The 24755-nt window shown below is 46.0% G+C and overlaps 1 protein-coding gene across 3 annotated transcripts in view; it reads left to right on the plus strand.

Moving 5' to 3' along the window:
* The window catches only part of LOC102036969, a 59869-nt gene that overhangs the window by 27827 nt on the left and 7287 nt on the right, over positions 1-24755 (plus strand). The window contains exon 4 of one of the 3 annotated variants that reach the window (XM_014308744.2): positions 15063-15116. The exons of 1 other annotated variant lie outside the window; for it this stretch is intronic. In XM_014308744.2, coding sequence (XP_014164219.1) covers positions 15063-15116 — 54 coding nt within the window. The remainder of the gene's footprint in view (positions 1-15062; positions 15117-24755) is intronic. One more of the 3 variants, XM_031060933.1, reaches the window with a different exon arrangement.

Consider the following 24755-nt stretch of genomic DNA (forward strand, 5'->3'; position numbering starts at 1 on the left):
AGCTAGAGAGAGTATTTTTGTTGTATTAAGATTCCCAAAGGGACAATAATAGCACCTGGCACCAGTGGCAGAAAATTATGAGCCTGAGGTTCAAGCCAAGGGCTTATCATTTAGATTGGCAGGCTTGCTGGCTACCTTCCCAACCCTGCTGTCTTTCTTTTTTTTTCCTCAAAGCTCTAAAGCCTGGTAAGAAGGTATTAGTCTAGAGCCGAGTCTTTGGCTGCAGTCCAAAGAGAGGAGATCAAATGGGCATATGGCACCACTGGCATGTGGCCTTGGTGTGTGACTCAGGGAGAAGTCCTGGGTGATGCTGGTGATGCTGTGTAGGACTTGAACTCTTGGTCTGACTCTGATGGTTAGGTAGGCCTGGGAGGAGCAAATTGGGAAGGAGGTAAAGCACTTCCATCTGAAAGCATCTGCCAGAAGCTCTGCATGTAAATGGACAAGGTTGGAGTTTTAACCTCTAGCATTTTGCTCTCAAAGCACCACATAGACTGATTCCTACTGAGCTAATAGAAGGAAGAGCCCAGTCTCCCATATCTGCTAGCTGTGTTTTATGGTGGGCTGGCAGCTGGCTACAGGAAACATCGCTCAGCAAAACCAAGAGGTCCTAACTGCAGAAACAACACAACTGGTTAAAATGTGATTGGATGTGGGGTGAGCAGCAGTCACAGAGTGGGTGCTGGATTGCATCCCCAAGGGTGGCCATCCTGCAGCATATCACTCACTGTTCTGTCTCTTGTGTGTTGACTTCTGGTCCTTTTCAAATAAGGTTTTCTGAAGAATATTTTCTTGTTTTGACACAGTACTGTGTAGGAGGATAATATTGGCATGTTGTTTCCCAGTCCCTGAGTTCAGCCTAAGCAATCTCAAGAGCCCGACAGATTAAGAAGTTTTGCTGCAATTTGTGCATATGTTTCAAAACACCAGCTTGGAGATGCTGCTTGAAGTGAAGGTCAGGACTTTCTCTGCAGTAGTGCTGGATTGTCCTCACCTCCCCCAGCCTTGATGTGTCTGGACTGGAGGGGCTGCCTGGGCTGGGTCCCAGTGTGGCTGTTGAGTTGGCCAGATACCTGTCCCTGCCCACTCCTCCCTCAGCGTGTGGCTCACTGTGATACAAATATCTCATCCTTGCCTGGGGAGAGAAGGAGTCTGCGGGTGGCTCCACCATATGCTGTCACTGCCCACGCTGTGTTTGGTCTGCGGGTGAATGGATCTCTCTTCAGCCGTAATAAGTTGCATCTTTGGCTTGTGGTAGCAACCTCTGAAAAGGAGAGAGCCTTACAGTTTAGTTCTTTGGAGGGCCAGTGGAGTGCCTTGAGGAAACTGGAGAGGGTGAATGTCTATTTAGAAACAATCTGGTTATTCCTCATGTAGTCCAGAGGGCATCTGATGATGGTGGCAGTTTTCTGCTTGCTTTTCTGAGTATGTTGAGTAGGTTATAAAACTGAAATAAGCAGTAGAGATAGACTAGGGTTTTTTTCTTTCTCTTTATTCCTACTTTACCACCACTAAGTGTTGAATTCCCTTAGAATTCAGCAGCCAAAGGATAGCAAGGGCTGCTGTTGCTTAGAATTCAGATGATTATAGACTTGTTCAAAGTACTAAACAGAAGAGATGGTAGCAAGGAATGGAAAACAAGAGCTTGGCTTTCCTTAGCTTTTCCCTGGCATTGCTTAGCTCTGTGTCTGTGAAGCAGAACACCTTCCTTGCCCAGCGTGGCTGGTGTCTGAGAGGGGACGTGGGTGTGCTTTGCACCCAACAGTCTCCCATGGGGCACTGCCCATGAGTGGGAAGGAAGGACGGGGGTGGTAGTATGAGTGGTAACAGCAGGAACAGGGCAGTCATGTGATGGTGCTGATTAACTATTAATACTGGGTGTTTGTGCTCCAGTTTGTCACCACACATGGAGAGCAAGCAGCCATTGCTGCTTAATAGGCAGAAGCTGGCTGAGCTTTTAAAGCCAAGCCTGTGACTAGAGTAAACACTCTAGGAAATGCTGTATTTGAGACAAGCTTTGGAGTGGTAGAATAGCCAGCCTGGCTGTCAACAACACAGCTGTCCTTGGCGTGGGCTGGGGTTTAACTCTGATTTTCTGCCTTAGCTCTGAATAACCTCTCCATTGTTGGCTCACATGAGAACCACACTGCTGGGCTCTGCTCGCGCTTTCTTTCAGTCTGTTGATGTCAGTGGCAGTTTTGGGCATTGGTCCACAGCTCATCTCACAGGGGGAGGCACTCAATAGAGGCATCTACTTCTCATGTAGATGGAGACTGAGTTAAAGCAGAGTAGATTCCCTGGTAAAACTCCCTGCCCTTTTCCAGAGCTGTGAGCCCAGATACACTTCTCATTGAGCTGCAATTTGTTTTGAAGAAATGCTGACCAAAAAGGGAGAGACAAACCCTCCTCTTCAAGCCAAAAAAAAATGTAACAACAGTTTTCTAAATTAAATATTTCAAAAACATAGGTGTCCTGGGGGCCACAGGTAAATGGCAAATTAAACACAAATGAAGACAGTTAAGAGAAATCCTATGGAACTTGCTGGTTTTCCTCCTTGCAAACAACCTTTTTGGTTTCCTGCTGGACTTTAACTGCTTATGCAAAGCAGTTTTCATAGGAATGAATTTGTAAAACTGAGCTTTGTCTGGAGTGTTAGGAACTTAATGTAAATGAAGTCTGTGGTCATGCCTATACTAAGAAAGGCTGTATTTTTAATTCAAAAACATGCTTGTGCTTTAAAATTCTGGCATAGGCTTGCAAGCTATAATTTCACCTTCACATGTTTGATTATGGAAAAAAACCAGGTTGATCTGCTGTACCAAGGATAAAGCCCTAAAATGCTTTGCAAGTTACTTTGCAGTCTTATTGTGAGTATGCTCTTTTTGACAGCATAAACTAAATAAAAATTTGTCTACCTGTGGAGGCTTTAGAAACTCCCTATCTTGCCTGTGACTTCAGAGGCTCATCAAACAATCCTATAGGCAAATCTAGTGCATCTGTGTAATTCCTAATACAGGTAGAAATATCTTTAAAATAGAGCTAGTCAGATGTCTGATTTTTCTCACTTCTGTAAACCTGTTCCTTGTTATGTTCCAGGTGATGTGGTTTGCAGCTGGGAGAACCACCATAGGTCAGGGAATGCCCTGAGTTTGTTCAGGAGAATTTGTAACTGCTACTGTTTGCTGTATGTGCCAGAAAGACAGACAGACCTCACGCAAGAACATGGTGTACCTGAGTGGATGATAAGACTGTATATTGATCATACTTTAAAGTAAGTCTTTAAGTTGCAGTGCTTTGTTCAGAGCTCTGGTGGAAATAGCACAGCGAGTTCATGGTATGTTTATTTTCATTGTGGTACTGAATTTGGTGTGCTGTCCAGTCAAGCTCTTAACTAATTTTCACCTTAATATAATTTCTTGTTTTCCTCTGAATGACATAACCAACCCTATTAGTTTCAAATTATTGTTAGCAGAATGAGTGCAATTATGAGCACTGGAAGTGGTGCTCTTGGAAAATATTTTCTAAGCAGAAAGAATTATAGTACAACTATTCTAGCATTCATATCTCTTTTCTTTCATGGAACACCAATGTTCCATTCAAGCCTGACTGCTACAAGAAGTGTGAAAGGCATTTTTGCTGTGCTAGTTTGTCCTGCTTGCATTTTGCAGACTCTTACCTTGGGCAGTTGTGCTAAGCAGCCCATGGACTCTCTAGGGCTGAGTGAAGCGGTAAAACCACAAGAAGCTGAAAGAAGCCAGATTGCTATCTCATGATGGGGCTGCTGCTAGGGTTAGAGGTAGAAGGCAGCTGTAACTACTGCTGCAACTGTGAGACTTGCCTGTGTTGCTCAGTCCACTGTATAAAACTCTGTACTGAGCTGATTCACTGGTTCATTTGCTTTCCAGATGCAAGCATCCAAATCATTCAAACACCCTCAAAACTATTAATATAAATGGATGTAAACTTTTGCTTTTGTTACCAACCTTTCTTTGCAGAGGATCCGAATGAACTTGGCATTGAGACATTCTGGTCACTTTTTAATGTTTTAATCTGAATTTATGCCCTTCTGCAGTCTGTGAGTGAAGGAGCCCTCTTGGTCCTAGGGCATGACTGTTTTGTAAGTGTGAGATGGACCAAAATCCTGAGCTGAAAGAAGGAAACACTGATATGATTTGTGCATTAAATTGATGCCTGTGTTATGAACAATGACATGTGTTATACAGGCTCTCATATGATCTTGGAAGCTGTTGAGTTGATGGTTCATTTCTAAATATTTGGAAATGGATTTTGATGCAGACAATGGGGTGGCATGCTTGAGGGCAGCAGTTCTCCAACAAATACTTTATGCACAGCTGTGAGGGTTGTTGTGTTCTGCTAACACCTGTTTAGAAGGGCAGTCATCTGCTTCCAACTCTGATGGTGCCTCACTGCCCTCACATAGAGGAGTTTCAAAAAGTTGGCAGAGTAATGTGTATCCTGTGCTGGTACCCATGGACAAGTAGACATGCTGAATCTCACTCAGCTCATTGGAGTGTCCAGGGAGAAGCACTGATTGCTGAATTGGTTGTATTGTTTCTTGCACTGGAGATGGTTCCCTGGACCAGCTTTACACCATCTTAAGCCATGTGCACTGTGAGGATGTGACTGAAAGGATGCAGAATGGTATCAGAATCTGCAAGTGCTGATCAGCAGTGCTGAAGGGAAACATATGCCTACTTAAGAGGAAGGACAGTGCACCAGGCAGGAGATACTGGCTCCTCTGGAATATTTGCAAGCTGTTCACATGGGTACAGGCCTAGGCCAGCCCTTTCACAGCTGGTAGGTTGAACCCCATCACAAATTCTGAGTTTCAACACTCAAGCACCACTGAGCAAGGCCCCGTGTGCTGTGCAGTGTTGAGTTGCGAGGCACATGTGGGCAGGCCCTGATGCATGTGGCCATGGGAGAGCAATCTCCAAATGCAGTCATTAGTCATGTTCTGCATAAATGGATTAGCTCCCTGGAGTAAGAGGCCTTTATCCTGTTAGCTGCCTAGCTGCTTCAGCATGTTCCCTTGTCACTAGTGTGTAAGTGAGGCTCAGTGGGGAAGAGGAGCAGGGGGATGAGTAGGAGATTGGGTGGGGAATGTAGGAACAGTTGGGTTACATCATCATTTCTCTCTGTGATGATTAGTGTTGTACTACTCCCTCTACATGGATGTCTATTTGTAGGCAAAAATGGTGTCTCAGGTTTGTTAATCATCTTCTGGTCTTCAATTTCTAATTTAGTGTTTGTTTATTTTCATATGCTCATGCAAACACGTGAGATTTCCCAAACAGGCATAGTCATGTGAAAGGAGAATATGCTCAAATATTTTGCAGGACAGTGCAGACATGATACATGTGTGTGTCTTGCAAGGAGAAAAAGAGGAACTCTGTTGCCCTGTGTTCAGAGCCTGAGCAAGCCCCATGGCTTGGGATGTTTGCTTCTGTAAGATAGGCTTGTTTTGGCTTTCCATAGCTGTTTATATAGTCAGTCTGCATTTGGCTTTTTCAAAGTTTCCCTGCTGTCCATGAATCCAAGTTCTCATCTGAAGATGTGACCTTATGTGTTTTCTGCTTCAAGTTCCACTTGTGAGTGCTCCCAGCAGCACCAGATGAACACAAGGCAAGGGTTCCCACAGGGTAATGTCCTCTGCACTCAGCTGGAGAGCGTGGGAGGCAATTCAGAGCCACCTTTTGAGGTTCCTATTGTGAAAATCCAGGCCACCGACAAATCCTTTCTTTGTTTAGTGCAATGAGTATATCTCATGTTGCCCTATTTTTAAGAAGCTCCACTGAGTCAAATCCTCTGGCTAAAAATCTCATGAAAAGGTACATATTTCAGGTTCTCATCAGAGAAAACCCACTGATCTCCACTGAATATTTTCTGTGGTGGATTAGGTAGATTTTGTGTGGGTTTTATACATCCTGAAAAGTTCCTTGTGCTAACTTTAGGGCAGGGTTTTGGACTGACAAACAAGCATTTAAGTCCAAGAATTTTTACTTTTAAACATAAATACTTCATATGAACATCTAAAGTATTCTAGTTGTGTCAAAACCAGGAAGAAATTGGCTTAAAAATCTAGAATTGAAACCATTCTGGGCTGGTTGTTCTAGCCTACTTTTTCCTTTTGCCATCCACACACACATCTATCCTTTCATGTGGCAAACCTGTGTGAGCATGCAGTCTCTTCTGGAAATCTGGTGTTCTGTATGCCTGGCTGTTCACTTTGTGGCTGGTGTGCAAGAGGCCCTGTGGCCTGCACGGAGCGTTTGGAATATCTTGTAGTTTTTTCAGTTACCCAAGGATAGAATAAAGGCACACACTTTTATCTCTGTGTCCTCTGGATTTGGAGCAGCTATCTGTGGATTCTCTTCCTCTCCATGTCCCTGTAATGTCACAGCTGACAAGAGTTGGTACCTTTCAGTTATTTTAGTGTTTTTCTTTTTCTTTCCCAGGATGTACAGCTACGTGATTTTCAGAGCTCTCTGTATCTCCCTGCTTAAAGGGGAACTGTGTTTACTGTATTGCCTGACTTGTGCTGATGTCTTAACCTCTTCTTGGGGCACTTGGGGACAGCATTTAAACAGCAAAAGGTGGAAGAGTCTGGGGCTGTTTGTTTCAAGCCCCCAGCTCTGCCATCTCCCGTGTGCTGCAGCAGCAGGGGTGAGGGGATTGGGATAAAGCTGCAGGAGGCAGTGTGCCTTCTGCTTAGCTCTCTCTGAAAAGTCTGTAGGGAGGGAGGGCTTTGGACTCATGTCCATGCCAAGGCCTCAGTTAGAAGTGAGATAAACTATAGAGACATCAGATGATATGTTAGACTAGACTGGACATTCCCTGTGGACAGCTTTGGAGCCAAGGCCAGGAAGGAAGGGAGGAAACAGTCACATTGGCCGCCCTGAATTGAAAGCTTTGTAAGCTTTTTCTCAGGAGCTGCTACCATGCCTGCCAGCTGTGAAACCAGACCCCCCAGTCCCTTTGCACCCCTCCTCCTTTCTCAGACTCCAGTGAGCAGGAGGGGCAAGCCTGACATATGAACTTTGGTAGCTTTGGCATGTGCTGATGAGTGATAGGGAATTAATGAATCCTGCCCTTTCTTTACATTTTTGTTACTCCACAGGTGCTGGAGCTTTTGGTCAGGTCTGTTTCCTGCACAAATGGAGCTTTGGGTTTTTTCCAGGCCTCAGAGAAAACTCAGTGAGGGATTTGGGGTTGGCATGGAGTGAATAGATGAACCATCTGATGTACCCTGCAGATCAGCAGACTCAAGACTCTGCCAGACCAGCAGGGAAAGTGGCTGCTAAGCCAGAGATGCTTCATGGAGAGTGTTCACTTCCTCCATCCCCAAATTCCAGTCAAAGGGCTAGTGGTAAAAGTGCCAGGGCAGATACAGCCTGTTTTATCTGTTCCTAAAGGGACAGGGCTTCTGTACGGGTCCAGAGTATATCTGGGAACTGTGTGCCACAAAGAAGTCAGAGGAGCCAGAGAAAGCCAGAGTCACCTACAGACAGGCAGCCAGTCTGTTTGCTTAGAGCACAACTGTGTGAGTAGGTAGCTGTGTTTACGTTAGCTGTGGCTCTAGTGTGATATGCAGGGAAAACTTCAAAAAACAGCCTATAATTTGAATAATTTAATCTGTTCTCTGGGCCTTGGGAAGAGTGGGAATTCAGAAGTTCTGCCAGGTGGCAGACCTTGCTGGCCAGACTTCAGTTCACTCTCTTCTGCAGCAAGCATTGACCAGGCCTGGAGCCTGGTGCTACTCTGCAGTGGTCACTTGCACATTGCTGTTCTGGACTGTGGTGCAACTGGGCTGTGCTTATTTAGAGAGCAGTTACTGGTCAGACTGACTTGCTGTTCTGCCAGTTGATATTTCCTAAAGGCTCTCACCCATTTATCTTCAGCAGTGATAGCTGAGCCCTTCCCAGTAGTGCACAAAATGAGGTGATTAATGATAAACATGTTGGAAAGGATTTTGGTGACCACAGGAATGACTTTGTTTTGGTTTTCATAGTCTACTGTTTGCTGAATGCAACTCCTTGCAGTACATCTTTATTTGTAAGGCCTTGCCTGGCTTTTTTTTTTTTTTATTTGAATTTGTTCTCGATGATCATTTAATAATCAGCATTTCCTCTGCTGCCTTGTCCAGATGCACTAAGCTGTCAGTGTTTGCACTGTTTGGAGGCTGTGGATTTTTGGCCCTTGCTGGCAAAGGTGCTGCCTGGATAGCTGGGACTCCCATCTAGGTGGCGATGGGAGCTCTTTATGACAATGTTAAGAGACTCAACAAGTGTTGATGTTTTGAAGGAGCCTCAGATGGACTGAGGATAAATGTGGCAAAAAAAGCATGCATGACTAATTCAACTGAATATTTAACTAGAAATAACTTTTGAAAGTGTTAGGAGGCTTTTCAGGATGTTCCACACTATCACCACAGCTTAGTGTTTGGATGTTGGGGTTTGTTTTTGTAGGAGGGGATTGTTGGCCAAACCATTTGAGTTGGCCTGTATTCTAAAATGCTGTGAGGCTGTTTAACTTCTGATGGAGAAGTCTGGAGGCTGTGACTGATGATAATTGTAATTTAAAGCTATGGCTGAGCTGCAGCTTTCCTGTTGCTGTGCTGTTTCAGGGGCTGGGCAGGGAGCTTGTGTCTGTGTCTGGCACATGGATGAACTGGATAGTGGCTTTGCACCCCTGGGCCCAGACAATGGGTGATCCCCTCGCACAGGGCGTCCCTGGTGATGCAAATGCAGAGTACCCTCAGGTGCCTGCTGGGAAAGCTTGGCCCTCTGGTTTGTCTGCCAGTTTAAGTCATGTCTGCCTGGGAGCCTGAGCCTGAGTGGGAGCTGGTGTCAGCTGGAGTTGCTTCAGCTTAAAAGCAGTAAGGAGGAGCCTGTGACTTACTGTTTTTTCTGTACAGTTTTTGCACTTCAAGGCTAAGAGGTGATGCCCATGTCCTAGCAACACTTCTCAGTGCCAAGGAATTAAAAAAAAACAGTCCAAAATCAACCTACAAAATAGCTTTAATTTTTTTTTTTTGCCTGTTATTCTCCTAAACTCATAGGGACAGCAGACCTGGCTGTGCTCCTTGTAGAAGACTCATCAGTGTGTTGGCCAAAGGACAGGAGCCATGGCCCTGCTCCCTCGTGCCCTGCCACGTGGGCATGGAGCACTGCTCTCCTGGGGGAGGATTTCTCTAAAGCAGCGGGCAGGCGCTGTGATGTTTGAGCCTGAAGGTACATGGAGCTCTTGTGTTGGGAAAACACTGAAAGCCTCAGCCTTGCTGCTGACCTGGGGCTGTGCTGGGCTTTCACATCTGGCCTGTGTAAGCACTGCCTCTGGGGGTAGCTGCTCCCCCTGCTTTAGCTCAGCCTGTGCTCTAGGAAGGGCCTTGCTGTGCTGGGGTACCTGTTGCTGATTCCCCAACTTCTGGGACTCTGGCTGGGCCCTCCTAGGGCGCTCCACTGTCAGGGGAGACCTTCTGGAGTGGTCTTGTGTCAGGGAAGAGAGATGCATTGGATCTTTTCAGTCTTCAGGTTCTTGCTTATTGTCATTTTAGCTAGAGTTTTGTGCGCTGTCCACACAAGGCTCAGTGCACTGGAAAAGCACTGCAAAAACGGCCAACAATCTATTGGTACAAGGTCTTTTAAAACTAAACTATCCAATTAAGAACTGACACCTAGATTATTTCCCTTTTTAACCTAATAACTGCTCCCCAAAAGCCTGCAATATGGACTTTTCCACCCAATTACAAAATGCCTCCCAAACCCATGAAGAATGAAGAAGAAGCACAAGGAAGAAGCCCAGGATGACACCCTGTGCCCTCCATCTTGCTTCCATCCACTACATACTAAAAATCCTAAAGCCTAAATTTCCCACCTAAGTGCTACATCTACACTACTCTCTACAATCTACTTCACACCCTAGTGGATTCTAGTCTATTCCGGAGTTTAGGAAACTTTCTCCATGAATGAGGGTCAAAGTCAGTGCTCCCCTGGGGGTCAGGGCACCCCAGAGCAGACAGGGAAATATTCCCGGTGCCCTGGGTTTGCGCATTGCTGGATCACTGTTCTGCAGCAGCAGCAGCATGTGCCTGCCCGCCCTGCTGGGGAGCAGCTGTGTGCCCCTGCCCCTGTGCCCCCGGTGCTGTGCCGGTGCCACGCGGTGCGACGGAGGTGGGACCCGCTGAAGCAGGAGCCCACAGGCACAGTGTGCAGCACAATGGCCACTTGGTGCAGCACCCTGACCTCCTCTGCCCACTGCGCTGCAGCTGCGCCCTGCCCTGCCTTAACCTCTACAGCTCTCCCACCCCAGCAGTGCTGGGATAGGGGACAGCCCTGCAGCAGCAGGGGAACGCTGTTCCTGCTGGCCCAGAGCTGGCTCTGAGGGCTGCTAGGAAAGGAATGGGGCAGGCTCTTTGCTCTGAAATGCCTTCCCAGGGGAGGAGAGCCATAGGGCTGTGCTTCCCTGGCCGGCTCACTGAGTGTAATGGGATTGGTGTTGGGCTGGAGCTCACAAGTAAGCATTGCCTCTGCACCAGCATCCACTTCACCTCGCTGTCCCAAGATTGTCTTATTGAGGCCCCTTCAGTCCTCTGCTTAATGGGCCATGGAGCTGCCTTCCCGCCATGCTGTGAGGCAATTTTCTCTGTGCACATTGCATCACTGGGCATGGTTTTTCCCTTTTCATCAGCCCTCTGCTGTGGCTTAGAGTGCAATTTCTCCTCACGCTGTACTGTTTCTTCTTTCAGTTCTTTTTTTTTGTTTGAACAAAGCAAACACAGCAAGCAACATCATTGGTCTGTTTCTGTGCTAGACATTCATGCTTGGTCTGCCTTCTTGTTCCTGGAAGACTCTGGGCAACAAGGAAGCTGGCTGTTAGGGTTAACAGCATAGAAGTAAACAGGGGTTATAGAGCTGAGGAGGCTTTTTCTGAAAATTTGGACTGTTTAAACTTTGTATCTTGTCAAGAGCCTTAAGATGTCAGCAAGAAACAGAAATGTCCAGGACTGAGAGAGTCTCTGGGTTATGAGCAGGAGGTGAGATTGGTGGGTGGGTTCTTGGGCTGAACTGATTCTGCTGCTTTCTGGAGGGTTAACCCTGAAGTGTTTCAATTTAGTTTTGCTTTTAGAGCGAGGACACTCTTGTGTCCTCAAAAAGGCTTTAACATTTCCTTAGTCATGTCATTTCCTCCTTTTAGAAGTCACAGTCAATAGCAAAACAAACTTCCCTTCATGCATAGTGCTCCCAAGCTGTATTTTTCAGCTCTGATGCTAGCAGTTCTGTCAGAGACCTGCAGGAAGGACTTTTTAATTGAAATAGGGACACTCTCTTTTTCTTCCATTTCATTTTCTGCAGGTGGAAGAAACTTTTGGAAACCATACCCTATGGTTTTATTCTCAGCTCTGCTACTAATATCCTCCGTGACCTTTGACAAATCTCTGCTCTGCTCATTGTCATAACTCCCAGAAAATAGCTTGAGGAAATAAAACTGCACTTTCACATTGGTGTAGTAGTTAGGAATGATCCCAGGGTTACTAAATTGAATATGTCACCTTTCTTATAGGTCGTTTCCCCTGCTTTAGGCTACTTGCAAGTCATGTAGCCAAATAAATGTTATTTCAGCTCTGCCTTGTATCTGTGTAAATAGGAGTTAATGAGTTGCTGCATCTCGTGGTTGGCTTGTGACGTGGAGGTCTCCAGAGGGAGGATGAGGACAGGCTGCCATGGAAAGTCCCTGGCTGTTGCTAGGCAACACTGCATTTTAGCTTCCCTGTCCGAAAGTCTGCGCTCAGGTTTGGCCAGAAAAGGGAAGGCTGAGGGCTGGAAAACCATTCAAAGATGGCTTGACTTACTTTTTCTAAAGCATGGCTCTAGTGTGCTGGGTGCAGAAAGTGTGTGGCTGCAAGTGAGGTGGAAGCAATTTGATTAAATAGAATAACACTTGATAACTTGTCTTCCATGTATTCGTTCTCATCTGCAGGATCATGTGGCTGGCTTGCTCTCTCTCTCCAACTCTCTGTTTCAGATTTTACTATGATATGGGATCTGGAAGCTGTGAGAGTGCAGCAGAAGTGGTCTTGCTCTGGTTTCAGTCTAAGTGGAAATAAGAGAGCTCCAGAGAGCTTCATATGCTGAGGTTTATGCTCCAGTTTAGCAGCCTGTGGATGAGGGGATGTCATGTTTTTATTTTTCTACTTAGTTCATCAAGAGGAGCGCCAGGAACAAACAGGAAACAGAAGAGGAACAAAAATGATGTAGGGTGTCTTGCTGCACAATGAGACCTTTGCAAACCATAACAGTAGCATAATTAGTGCTAAGATTCTCCTATAATTAAAGCTTATCACACCAGCATCATTAAAAGAATGCTTCTGTTTTCTGCCAGAAGAGTAGGACTTGAGATACAGCTGAGCACTTGAATTTCTCTTGGAAGAGTCTGGCTGGTTGTTACCTACAGGCTAGCTCAAACCTTTCATTCACTCTTTGGAGTCATCTTGTAATTTCTGTCTCTGTTGGTCCTCCCTATATATTTTAATATAAGGCCAAGATGTGTAAATATCTTGCTGCCTCTCTGATTTTAGTTGGGAAATAAAGTCTTTTGTTGCACCCTGATGAAGTCATGGGGACCTGTGGGTGTGACCATACTAGTCATTTCATCCCACTGGACTGTACTGGAAGGTGTTTTACTTGCTCCTTGGCCAGCAGAGCTCTGTTTTTCCCCTTTCCTTTCAGCAGAGGATTCAGTGGTGCTACTGAGGCAATGTAGAATTTTGTGTCATAGCCTCACTTCATCCTGGCTGTTCAGCCAAGTACCACTATAAAGCTCAGCCTTACAGTAGCCTTGGGAAGCTGAGGGTCTTGCTTGAAGTCATATGGGATGCAGCAGGGTATGTTCTGCTCTAACAGCATTCTTCCCCTAAAGGATGGGGCTCAAAATCATGAATCCTTATTCTAATTTTCATTGCTCAACCTGATTTTGTCTTGCACATTTTCTCGTGCCTGTGGGCTTGTGGCTTGAGCTGTCTAGCCGACCCTTCCTCATCCCACCAACCAACATTTCATAGCACCTGGAAGAAAAACTTAAGGAGGGAGCAAAACTTTGCAAGACCTCACAGCTCCTCACTTTGCTCTTCCTTACATCCTGGGTTTTGTCAGCCCTACCAAGGTCTCCTTCCTTCCCTTAAAGAAGGAGGCCTTAAGAAAGGAAATGACCTCAGAATAAATACCAGCCTTACCATAGTGCCTTGCAGCCCGGCTGGGAGCTGAGTCCTGCAATATTTTATATGAATTCCTAGGATTACTTGTTTCATTGGATAGCTGTGGGCTGGGCTGGTTCAGTTCAGCAGTTCCCTTAGTCTCCTGCCTGGTTTGTGCGAGAAACTGTTGGGTCCTTTTGGGTTAGAAACCTTGGAGCTATGCTGCCAGGTCAGACCTGGGACCAGAGCAGTCAGGCATGGCTACTGTTGAGTCCTTTGAATAATGGACACAGCAGTAGGATTCATCTGCTAAAGGATTAACAGAAAAAGCTCAAAATCCTTGCAGCACCTCCCTTCTTCTCCCATGCGTGCTTGGATAGTAAAATACACTGTCCTTGAGCCCCAAACTCTTCATGTGAAAGTTTCAAAGTGGGGCGTATGTGTGCCAAGTTCTGGATTTTAGATCAAAGAGGCTGATGTGCTTAGAAATGCTGGGTGGATCTCTAACTCCCTCTCCAAGTTCTGGGCAGTAATGTGGATTGGGACTGCAAAGACGTGCTTATGGGATGTAGAGTGACTGAGGGTGATGGAGGAATGGGAATACTTCCCACCTCCCAGCAGTACTTTCTACTGGAAAAATAATAAATACTTTCACCTAAGCACTGACTTCAATTTTGGGGTAGTGCTTTTTCTTCTGAATTTTTTTGGAGGTTGTTTTTATGTTTTGGATTTTTAAGCTTTTTGAGTTTCCAAGCCTCCCTGTACTGTGTTGCTTTTTGTCTTGCTTTGTGCTAGAGAAAGCAGAAGGATAAAAAAAAATAAAAGGAGAGAAAGTAGAAAGGTCTTACTATTTACCACTCATGTTGGTAAAATGGTGGGATGTCTTTCTACAGCCTTTAAGAGCTTCATCTGAAAAACACTTCAGTTGCTTTGTAAAAGCATGTGATTATGGGGAGTGCTTTCCCATACTTCACACAGCTTTCCAACTGAAGAAGTGTTAAAAACAGAAGCAAGGAAAATATTTTATTTCTTTCAAAAGCTGATGGAGAAGATTCTTCCTGACATGCCTCCCTCACTAGGTTTTTCAGTATGAAAAATACAGCTAAAATAATTTTTTTAAATGAAATAACTGTTCTCTTGAAGCCTTGTTTTTCCACTTGGGAGTTGTTTCGTGACAATTTTTTGAGGGGAAAGAATGATTTTATTCACTTGCCAGCTTTCAAAACACTGCCTCAAAACTGGGATAGAACTTCAACTCACCTGTTTATTTGTGTAATTTCCCAGAATAATTGCTAGTTCAAGTATATCCTGTTTGCTAAGTTGTGTGGTTCATGTTACGACAACTTTAATGACTCTTGCAGTATATGGCAAAGAGATTTAGAACTGCAGGCAGGTGCTTTTTGCCTATTTTTTTTCTTTCTAAATAAATAAGCATAATGAAAATATCTGTTTAATAATGGGAACATCCACATTTACATGAAATAGACCATATTTTCCTTTGTAAAGGAAGATAAATTCACCTGCTTCAGGGCAAAGTTTAACCACTAATTGATGGAAATTAAGAAGAAATTTCCTTTTAGGCAGTTGTTCTATCTTTTTCCTTGTGAAATTTCTTCTATGTTCTTTCAAAGCCTAGGCCAGAGGACTCTGTGCAGGCTGTGTGAGACAGTCTCAGATTAGGTTGATTTACTTGCTGGCCACCTTTGGTAATTCTTAATCTTTCATATCCCACTTAACCATCCATCCATCTTGTTTTAATGAAGTGTTGATTGAAAGGGACTCCTTACAATATCTCTTTCTGTTCATTCATGCTATTTCTACTAATCCCTGGATTCTACTTCTCTTTCAGAAGATGCTGCTCAAGAAGAATTGTGGAGCGAAGACTAGAGTAATTAAAATTCGTGTAAGTTGCTCTTTTCTGGTGCAGTTCCTTAATCTTTCCACATATACCTAATGTGGTGGTTCTCACGGAACATCTGTGTCCAGAAGGTGATTTCTGGAGATCTCTTGTGGCTTGATCAGCTGCATAACAAAAGTTGCTAGTGTGGAGTATAGAATGTAGTTGCAGTTTAGGTTAGATGTTGACAAGGCTAATAATGCATTGTCTTTTCAATTTTGGAGACCGTGGTTTCAAAGCTTCCTTGGTGTCAAAGTCTACATCCCATGCTGTGAGCTCATACAGCATAGCTGTCTGGTAGGGTGTCATCTGGATCTTTCTTGACCAAGTGGTGTTTGGTAGGGGGGACAGGTCTGGTAGATAGCTGGGGAAAAGGGACTATGCCTGCATGATGCACCAGTGTTTGCAGAACCAGGTGGGGTATGGGACTGGGTGATGACAGCTAAGAGCTACATTGCTTGGATGACTTTGTAGCTGGGATGAAGCTGCAGTGTCCTGAGCCTCTCCATGCTTGACAGCCTGCATCCCTGTCAGACATGCTCAAGTCTTGTTCTTGTAGATTTTGTTACCTGCACCTCTGAGAGTTTTGTCTTTAGCAGCACATTCCTGGACTCATCAGCCAACCCCTGCTTCCTTTGTGGGTGCCTTGTATTTCTTTTGGTCAGTGCTGTATGGTTGTGTGGGAGATGTGTCCTGGGCTGAATCAAAGAGAAATATGACAAGTAGGTTGGGGGAGGTGAATCTCCCCCTCTACTCTGCTCTGGTGAGACCCCACCTGGCATGCTGCATCCAGCTCTGGAGTCCCTGAACAAAGAAAGACATGTAACTGTTGGAGCAAGTCCAGAGGGGGGCTGTGAAGTTGTTAAGAGGACTGCAGCATCTTCCCTATGAAGACAGGCTGAAGCAGGGGCTGCTCTGCCTGGAGAAGATAAGGGCTCCTAGGAGACCTTGTATCACCTTCCAGTACCTGAAGGGGGCTACAAGGGAGCTGGAGAGGGACTTTTCACAGGGATGTGTAGTGATAGAACAAGGGGGAATGGCTTTAAGCTGAAGGACAGTAGGTTTAGATTAGATTTTGTGAAGAAATTCTTTACAGTGAGAGTGACTTGAACATAGAAGTTGTGGTTGCCCCGTCCCTGGAAGAAGAATTGTGGCCAGGTTGGATGGGGTTCTGAGCAATTTGGTCTAGTAGAAGGTGTCCTTGTCATGGCAGGGGTATTGGAGCTAGATGATCTTGAAGGTCCCTTCCAACCCAAAACATTCTAAGATTCTGTTTGTTTGTGACCTTGCATGTTGTCACCAAAGCAGGCGTACCTCTGTCCACATGATCTTCCATGTTTGTGGCACGCAGGCAAAAACAGATTAGGGGGAAGAAAACAAATATCCTTCATGATGGAGCTGCTGTTTTCACTGCAGTGTGTCTTATAGCCTTGCAAGAGGGATGAATGACAGACCAGGATCCTTTCAAGGTTTTTACCTTGCCCAGCAGGCAGTAGGAACGCTGCCTTTGTGTACCCAGAAGTGCTGCAGTTGATAAGCCTGCTGTTGGATGTCCTTGCCCATCAGTGCTCTGGAAATGAATTTGGTATCTGAGAGGATGAGGAGCCGGTAGAGCTGGCTGGAGCCTGGTGCACAGCTGGGGGTGGTATTTTTCTGACTTCTCAAACACCTTCGGTCAGGGCTCTTCATTCCTGTCTTCCAGCAGCCCCACAGTGACCCGGTACTTCTGATTGCACAGTTAATCTTGATCTTTTATGTGCTCTCATGTGCTTCTGCCTGGATTGTTTTCAATATAGTTGTGTCCTTCTGTGCCCCACAAGCTCTCCCCAGGGCCTGTGCCTGTCCTTCAGACCCACCAGCTGTCTAATCCTGCTGCAGTGTTTTAGCACATCTTGTTTATCACCTTTCTTTATGCCTGCCCTGTGCTCTTTCACAGGGTTTTTCCTGGGTGTCTGTCCCTGGACACCAGCTATTTCCAGTGCTTGGTGATGGTTCTCTAGTCCCTTGGGTTTCAGTGATTCCTTGGTGAGGTGGTTTCCTGACACCTTAAGCTCATTATTGTGGCTTACTATTGTGCCCCTGGAGAATCTGGAAGGAGAATTATCCCTTTGCTCCTTGAGCCCACGTCAGCTTGCAGTAAAACAAACAGCAGAAACTGGGAGCACACTTTTCTGACAGATGGCACAAAATCCACTGTTCTCTGGCCAGCCTTGCCAAGCTGGGACAGTGCCTCTCCACCTGAGGCACTTGTGGCTTCCATGGTAATAGCATGTGATGCTTCACAGCCTCTTGCTGGTCTGTTGTGGTGGCAGAGCTGTTAAGTGAAGGTGCATTTTTGCCTCCATTTTTCAAGGGATTGTGAATGCCCACTTTTGTGTACTCAGCTGAGAAAGGAAGCAGCAGGTCCCTGGCAGAACTCTTTGCTGAAGTGCCTCAGCTCTGGAAACAGCTGAGAGAGGTCAATACTTCTGAAAAACAGTGCCATGCTCTCATCATATAAAGGGAAACCTCAGTCCAGCCAGCAGGACATGCTTGGCATGGTATTCCTTCTCAGTGTTGCCCAGCAGCAGAAAAAGAGGTAATGGGCACAAGTAGAAATGTAAGATATTCATGTTGCCCAGGGAAATTGTGGAATCTCTGTCCATGGAAAGAGCCACGGTGTGCCAGGATGCAGTCCTGGGCAACAGGCTCCTGCTGACCCTGCTCAGAGGAGGGGGTTTGAACTCAACTATCTCTAGAGCAACCTCAACCCTTCTGTGATTTCTGGGTCTTGTCCAGCATTCAGAAGGTTCGGTGTGTGTATACATACATATGTACCTAAGTTCTTTTGGAAGGGTTATTCTGAGGCCCTACTGAATATGGCATTTTGCCAAGAGTGATAGCAGGAGGCAAGGTGAGAGGCTTGGCTCCCTGTTGCTGAGGGTTTGGTGGCACAGGTTCATTGCTGGAACCTGTCCATTGTGGTGAGGGTAGAAGAAATGAAAACAGATCTCATAGTGATGGGCTGATGAGCTGTTACAGGAGGAACCAGGCAGCTGTCTGTGTGTCTGAACAGGAAGCATCACCATGTGAACCACTTTGCTTGTGTCTCTGTAGCACTGATGCACAAGAGTTCCAGTTTCAGATCAGGTAGAGTCTCTTTCTGAATTGAGATGGTCACAGATCTCCAGACAGCATACAGCTGGATGAACGGGCAGTGTGTGAACTGAACTGAGGAGCAGGCAGGATATCTAATGGCTTGTGCCAGGGATTTGGAGCAAGGATCCTTGCTTTCTCCCTTCAGTTCTCCTGCTGCTGAATAACTTGTAGGAGAAAGGATCATGCTTATTCGATCTTGTGTGAGGGCAATGATGACAGTGACCTTCTAATATCATCAGCAGTGGAACATTTTCATCCTGTTCTTGTTGAGATCAGTGTCTCGTGTGGTTGTGAGATGATGCCTTCTTTTAAAAAAACCCTCCTGGCTGATACTTTGGTTGCCTTGACATCTTGGGGCTTTGCTGGTGTGTCAGGGTGCAAGGTGTTGTTTTCTCATGCATCATTATGGCTATTCCTTCCTCTGTCTTCTGCTGGAAGAGTCTCCCATGAGAAGGTGAAATGGAGGGGCAGTGTCTCTGCCCTCTGGCATGGAAACACAGCTACAGCCTTTGGAAATGTTTGTGGTCCTTGGTAGTCTTTCTTAAGCAGGTCACCTGCTGCTGTTAAGCAGGTTTTGCTGCTGTTTTAACAGCAGCAAAGGTGTCACCCTACTCTCGTTTCCTGTGCTTAAGTTTCCCAAGGACCAGCTCAGGTGGTGATCAGCTATGGCCTTTCCACTCACTCTGTGGTTCTTAAGTGGAATGATGAGATAGTGATGTGTCTACTCTAAGAACCTAACAGTTATGGAAGGGAGATTGGTAACCTTTTCTAATGTGCAGCAGCTCAATTTGAAATGTTTTCAGGAATAGCAACTGTGAGAGGTAGCAGCCTACTGTGAAGAGCAAATAATATTAAAAAGAAAAAAAATCTTGCTTCTGTTCCCACCCAGTAAAGGATAAGGGAACAGAAGAATCATCTCCTGTGGGCAGGTGAGCAGAGATAAATTGATGGCATGTACGTGAACTATGGATTTGTACAAAGCACATGCCACTGCAAGGTTGGGGCAGGTGTTGGCCTATGTGTGTGTGGCACATGAGCTGGGCAGTGGGAGTGTACAGACCTGGTCCCTGGTGCCCCAAAGTGTCAGCCAATGTCATGTCTGTCACTGGAAGCAAGGCGCTGGAAGTGGGGAGGGGCACACACATGTTGTGGGTGTTTTGGTGTCCAGAGTGCGTTTGCGTGGTGAGGTGTTTTGCAACAGAGATGATTCCTCGGTGCTGGAAGGAGGATGACTGGGTGACCAGTGCTCATGGGGTGTAACTCTGCCCTAGACCAGGCTTGGCCAGCTCTGAAAGCAGAGAGCTGTCTTCTAGTGTATCTATATTATCACCAGCCTTCAATTCTCCAGGTTAACTTGGGATAAGGGTTAAAAGTCTGTCATTTATTCCTGTTTTTGTTCTTCCTTGACAAACTTCTACATGCAGTCTCTGAATGGGATTAGTAGAGCTGAGCTTGTCTTTACGGCAGTAGGTGGGTAGAAGACACCCAGGGGCTTACCAGTTGTGTCTCAAGGATCTTGTTGGGGCTGGCAGAAAGGAAGGAAGAATCTCAAGGCCAATCTGATAACTTGGCTGATCAGAGAGATGTTTTCTGCTATGTAAAAATAAGAATTTTAAATCAGAACATAAACCTCTTGTGCTCTTGCCTTGATGTTATCAATGTTGAGAACGCCCTCTGCTTGGGCAGGGGCCAGATCCCTCGAATGACTTCCCTGTCTCTTATCTCTTACTCTGCATCCTAAAAGGCCACTGCAGAAACATGCTGGCTTTTCTTCTTAAACAAGGGACCTTTTCAGCTTGGAGCTGAACAGGAGATATGCTGGCCAGAGCCTTCTGGGCAGATGCTGAACTATTCACACGTGCAAGGCATACCAGGTGACAGAGCAGCGTTGGTGCAACCAGAACCTCTGGTTCTGGCTGTGCAGCACTAAGTAAAGATGTCTAAAAAATCAGAAGGTTCAGTTTGTGTATACATACATATGTACATATATATATATGTACATACATATATATAAAAAAAATAAGTAAACCCACAGAGGACCATAGGCTCCCAAGGAGCTGTGCAACATTTAGTGTTGGCTGCATATAAATATGCAGATAAATACCATGATTGCAATTTCAGAGTGAGTTACACTGAGAAACCAGCAGAAAGTGTAACTCACCTGAAGAGAGATAGGGTGGTGAGAACTTTAGGCCATGTTCCTAGAGCTGTGTCCTTATTCATACCATATCATGAGTATAAACACCTAGGGCATCTCAGGCAGCAGAAATCCCAAACTGCGGGTTACAAACAATTTCTCAAACCTTCCTGTTTGTTTCTATTATGTGCCTGACTGTCTAAACCTGACCTTGATCTTAGAATCATCAAGAGAGACTTGCCTCCCTGGCCAGTCACAGCCTTGCATTACTCTATGGTCAGAAGCCCCTCATGGAGATTTTGATGTTCCAGTTTCCCCTGTGGTGTCTTGGCTCCAGTTGATGGGCATGCCTCTGCTGAGCAAAATGGAGAAGGCCCTCTGTTAGGTGGAAGCATGAATATCCCTCTGGGTATCCTACACTGCTCCCAACCCAGCCACTGAACTGCCTGCTGAAAATGATAGTTGGTCCTGGAGACCGCCAGCCTTTGTTCTGAATAATTCCTGACAAAAGACTTTGTCCAGAGTTTCCTCAGTTTGGGGAAGGGTTCTGTGTAGCCAAGGGGGGCAATGCCTCTGTCTGTTAAAAACTACTCAAAATATCTGGCTTTTGCTGGATTTCATGGCAAAGGCTAACCAGCCTTTAGCCTTTCCATAGCAGGTAGAAGTGGGACTGTCATGTCTCTCTTCTGTTTCTGCAAGGATAAGATCTTTTATTGTTTCCTGCTTTTTGTAAATTCCTGCCATGTATGCCCTCGGACCTGTTGAATCATGTAACGCCCACAGAACAGACTTTGTGAAATAACCAAGACTCTAATCCACACAGCACCATGAAAGTAGCAAGTGGCTGGTGAGTGAGGAGGCTGCCTTCCTATTTTCAGCACTGTTCCTGCTTTGTGGTCTGATGTGGGTTGTGGGTCTGGTTTAAGGATACGGGGAGGTGGGGAGGGGTAGAAACAAGGCGCAGCCCAATTGCTTCTGGGACAGCCTTGTGTGTCAGTGGTGGCTATGGCTAGTGGCACCGTGCTTCAAAGAAGTGGAAAGTGGCAAGATGTGTTTCACAGAGAGAGGGTCAGATTTAATGACTTCTGGGTCCTATCTGGGTGATGGATCAGAGAGAGAGAGATGTAGGGGATGGCACAGGGTCACAGAGAGCCGCTGTTCTCTGGCAGAGCTTTAAGTCCAAGATGGCTGATTAGGCACGTCTGCTCACTGTGTCCAGACCCACTGCAGTTATTCCTGCTCCCTTTTTGTTCGTGTGGCTGTGGGAACCTGGCAGCCATTGCCTCTCCCAGTCCCTGGAGCTGTGATCCTCTTTTCCCACACACCTCTCCCATAATACACCCACTTCCGGCACTTGGCTTCCACAGCTGGGGTGGTTTGTCCAGAGGCAAGCGCACCATGTCAGCATGTGTTTGCAGCCTGCTCATGCCAGGCTAATTAATCCTCACTTTGCAGGTTTAATTTGGGTACCCTTCGAGTTGAGAGCAGCTCTGTGCCAGCCTGCCTGGCCAGAGGGAATCTGCTCACCCTGGCCTCATGCAAACTGGAAGCCGCGCACGCCCAAGCGCGCACCACGTGCCGGCTCTGTGGGAAGCACGGTACCTGGGCTTCCTGGCCCCGAGGGAGGAGGACTCTGAGGCAGCTGCTGTGATCCTTCTGAGAGGAGGCTGTTCCTGCTGCACAGCAAGGGCTGGAATGGGGAGGGTGGAGAGGAAGGAGAGGTTGAGGTAGTGTCACTTGTGTACAGACCCAGACTAAGGACTCTACTCAGATGCACTTGGAGATTTAGGGCCAGATTGTGCCGTGTCTGTGTTTGTTTGGAGCTACTCTTATGCTTGCTCTTCTCCTGCTCAGGCACATGCAGACCCTGTAGTATTTGCAGGAACTGCTGCAGGTATGCAGGAACCACAGGCAACTTACCAGAAGGAAAAAAAGTGGGTGCAAGACATGGCTCACTAGTAGGGAAATACAGGTTCATTCACTTGGTCCTAAGAGACTTGTTTTGTCTTCAGAGCATGATCTTTACTGGGACCCTGGCATGGTGAGTTCCCCAGCTTGGCTAGGGAGCACTGACAGACTGCCCCTCTGAATGACCCATCTGTCCCTTTTATTTGTGCAGCCTCTTTCCTTCAGTTTGTCAGGCAGGCAAAATCAAAGCTTTTAGTCAGCTTTGTCAAAGACCTATCTAAAGATGTGTGAGAGAGGAGAACAAAGGCTTATCATGCTGGTGCCAGCAAGGACCCAGAGCTGAAACTGGCTATTTCTGCTTTTGGGCAAGTGACCAACAAGCATCTGCTAGGCCCTTTGAAGTACCTTCCAAAAAGGTTCAGCTCTGTCTGTCTGGTGGCACCTCTCTAAGTCTGGTAGTTGCCACCTCACAACTCTGCACACACATTTGCGAATGTTTGATTTTTTTAAAAAAAAATTTAAACCCTTCTAAGAGGAGCAGTGATGTGTTTGTAAACCATTGAACTGCTCTTTGCAATGTGGTGGTATGGAAAGAAAAAGGTGTTAGGCAGCCTTGTGTTGGTGATGGCAGACAGGTCTTTCAGTCTTTTAGGCGAGGGTGGTGAAAATCATAAGAAAACAGCGCCCACTGCAAAGTTTTGGGTTCCTTGTCAGAACAACATTTGGAGATTACCTTTTTTTTTTCTTGGAAGAGAAAGAAAAAGGGTAGTCATAAAATGAAGCTCTGGCATGGTCTATTTTTTAACTATTCCTTGAAATAAAATTCTGTATGAACCTGGGAGTGTAGGACAGACTTTCAGGAGGAAAGGAGTTTGCCTGTGAAAATTTCCTCCTGTAGCTGCTCCGGGTCTGTGACTGGAATAAATTGTTAGAGGCCCTATCAGAGTTAATGAATAAGCAGTTAAATGTGAATTGTTGCTCCACTGGAGGAGCTGGTCCTGCTTGCCAGGGACTATTTCTTGAAAACTGCCTGAAGCAAGACTGTAATTGAAAAGAAATCACCTCTCATCAGAAGGTTGAAACACCTAAAAGTTAATTAATTCATCCTGGCTGTAGTGTACTGTTGTGGCTTAACCCCATGATGAAGTTGCTAACTTGCTGCCCTGGTGGGTTGGGGGAGAGAATTGGGAGGGTAAATATGAGATGGCTTGTGGGGTGAGAAAATATGATTTAATAGAGAAAACAAAAACTGTGCATGCAAGCAAAGCAAAACAAGGAATTCGTTCACTGCTTCCCATGGGCAGGCAGGTGTTCATCCATATCCAGGAAAGCAGGACTGCACCATGGCTACTTGGGAAGGCAAAACACCAGCTTAATGCCATCATATGGTATGGAAAAGTCCTTTATCCAGTTTGGGTCAGATGTCCTGGCTGTTTCCTTCCCAGCTTCTCATGCCCTTCAAATCTTCTCGCTGCCAGGGCATGAGAAGCTGAGAAGTCCTTAACTTAGTATAAACACTGCTTGACAGACTGATAGTTTAGTTATTGCTGTCACCATTATTCTCATCCTAAATCTAAGCCACAGGATATACCAGCTACTAGGCAGAATATTGATATTATCCTAGCAGAAACCAGGACATGTATGTATTATGCATTGAAGAAACGGAGGCAGAGATGTTGGGAAGTGGCCTGGGCAGAACCATGTTTGGAATTACGGATGTGACTAGGAGCAGGCATGGGGGTCCCCTTCCCTTGCTCACAGGTGATGGCTTCACACATCAAAGTTGAAGAGTGAAGAAGTTTATTTTCTAACACTTAGCAGAGGTGAGAGGAAGGAGGACAATGTGGAGTTAAATCAGTGTACCTGTAAATGTTTTTCTGTGGAGTCTGGCAGCCTTTGCTCTTTCTGTGCCCTGCTTGAATATTGGTGCTACCTCTGGCTCTGCCCATTCCTGGGCAAGGCAGCTGTCTCACAGACAGGCAGCATCCCAGGCAGGCATCTGTCCTTGCCAAAGCTGTTCTGGGGATTTATACCTTTCCACACAGGGTGGTGGTGGAAATCGGATGCGCCTTTACAGCTTGCAATTACATGGTGCCTTTCATCCCAAAGGACATCTAACAAGTGAGTCTACAGACTGCAAAGGGATCATTCACCCACCACTGGAAGGCAGCATTTTTTAAATGGACCTCAGCAGCACTTCCCAGCCACTGGGGCCCAAGAGTAGGAAATAAGGGACTCCTGTGCTGGGTTGGCCTTGAGTAGGGACGGGTTGGCAGAGTGCAGAAACTGATCTGGTTTTGAATCCCACCTGAATACTAGAGTCTTAAGAAAGAGGACCAAAGAGTCCTCTTAATGTTCCATCTCCCCCAGCACACCACTCCCTTTGAAGACGTTGTGTTGGGTAGCTGCATTTCCCCACTCCTATGGGCATTGTCATTTCCACAGCTGAAAGCTCACTTGGA

The sequence above is a fragment of the Geospiza fortis genome, unplaced genomic scaffold (genome assembly GCF_000277835.1).
Source record: "Geospiza fortis unplaced genomic scaffold, GeoFor_1.0 scaffold41, whole genome shotgun sequence".
Taxonomy (NCBI): domain Eukaryota; kingdom Metazoa; phylum Chordata; class Aves; order Passeriformes; family Thraupidae; genus Geospiza; species Geospiza fortis.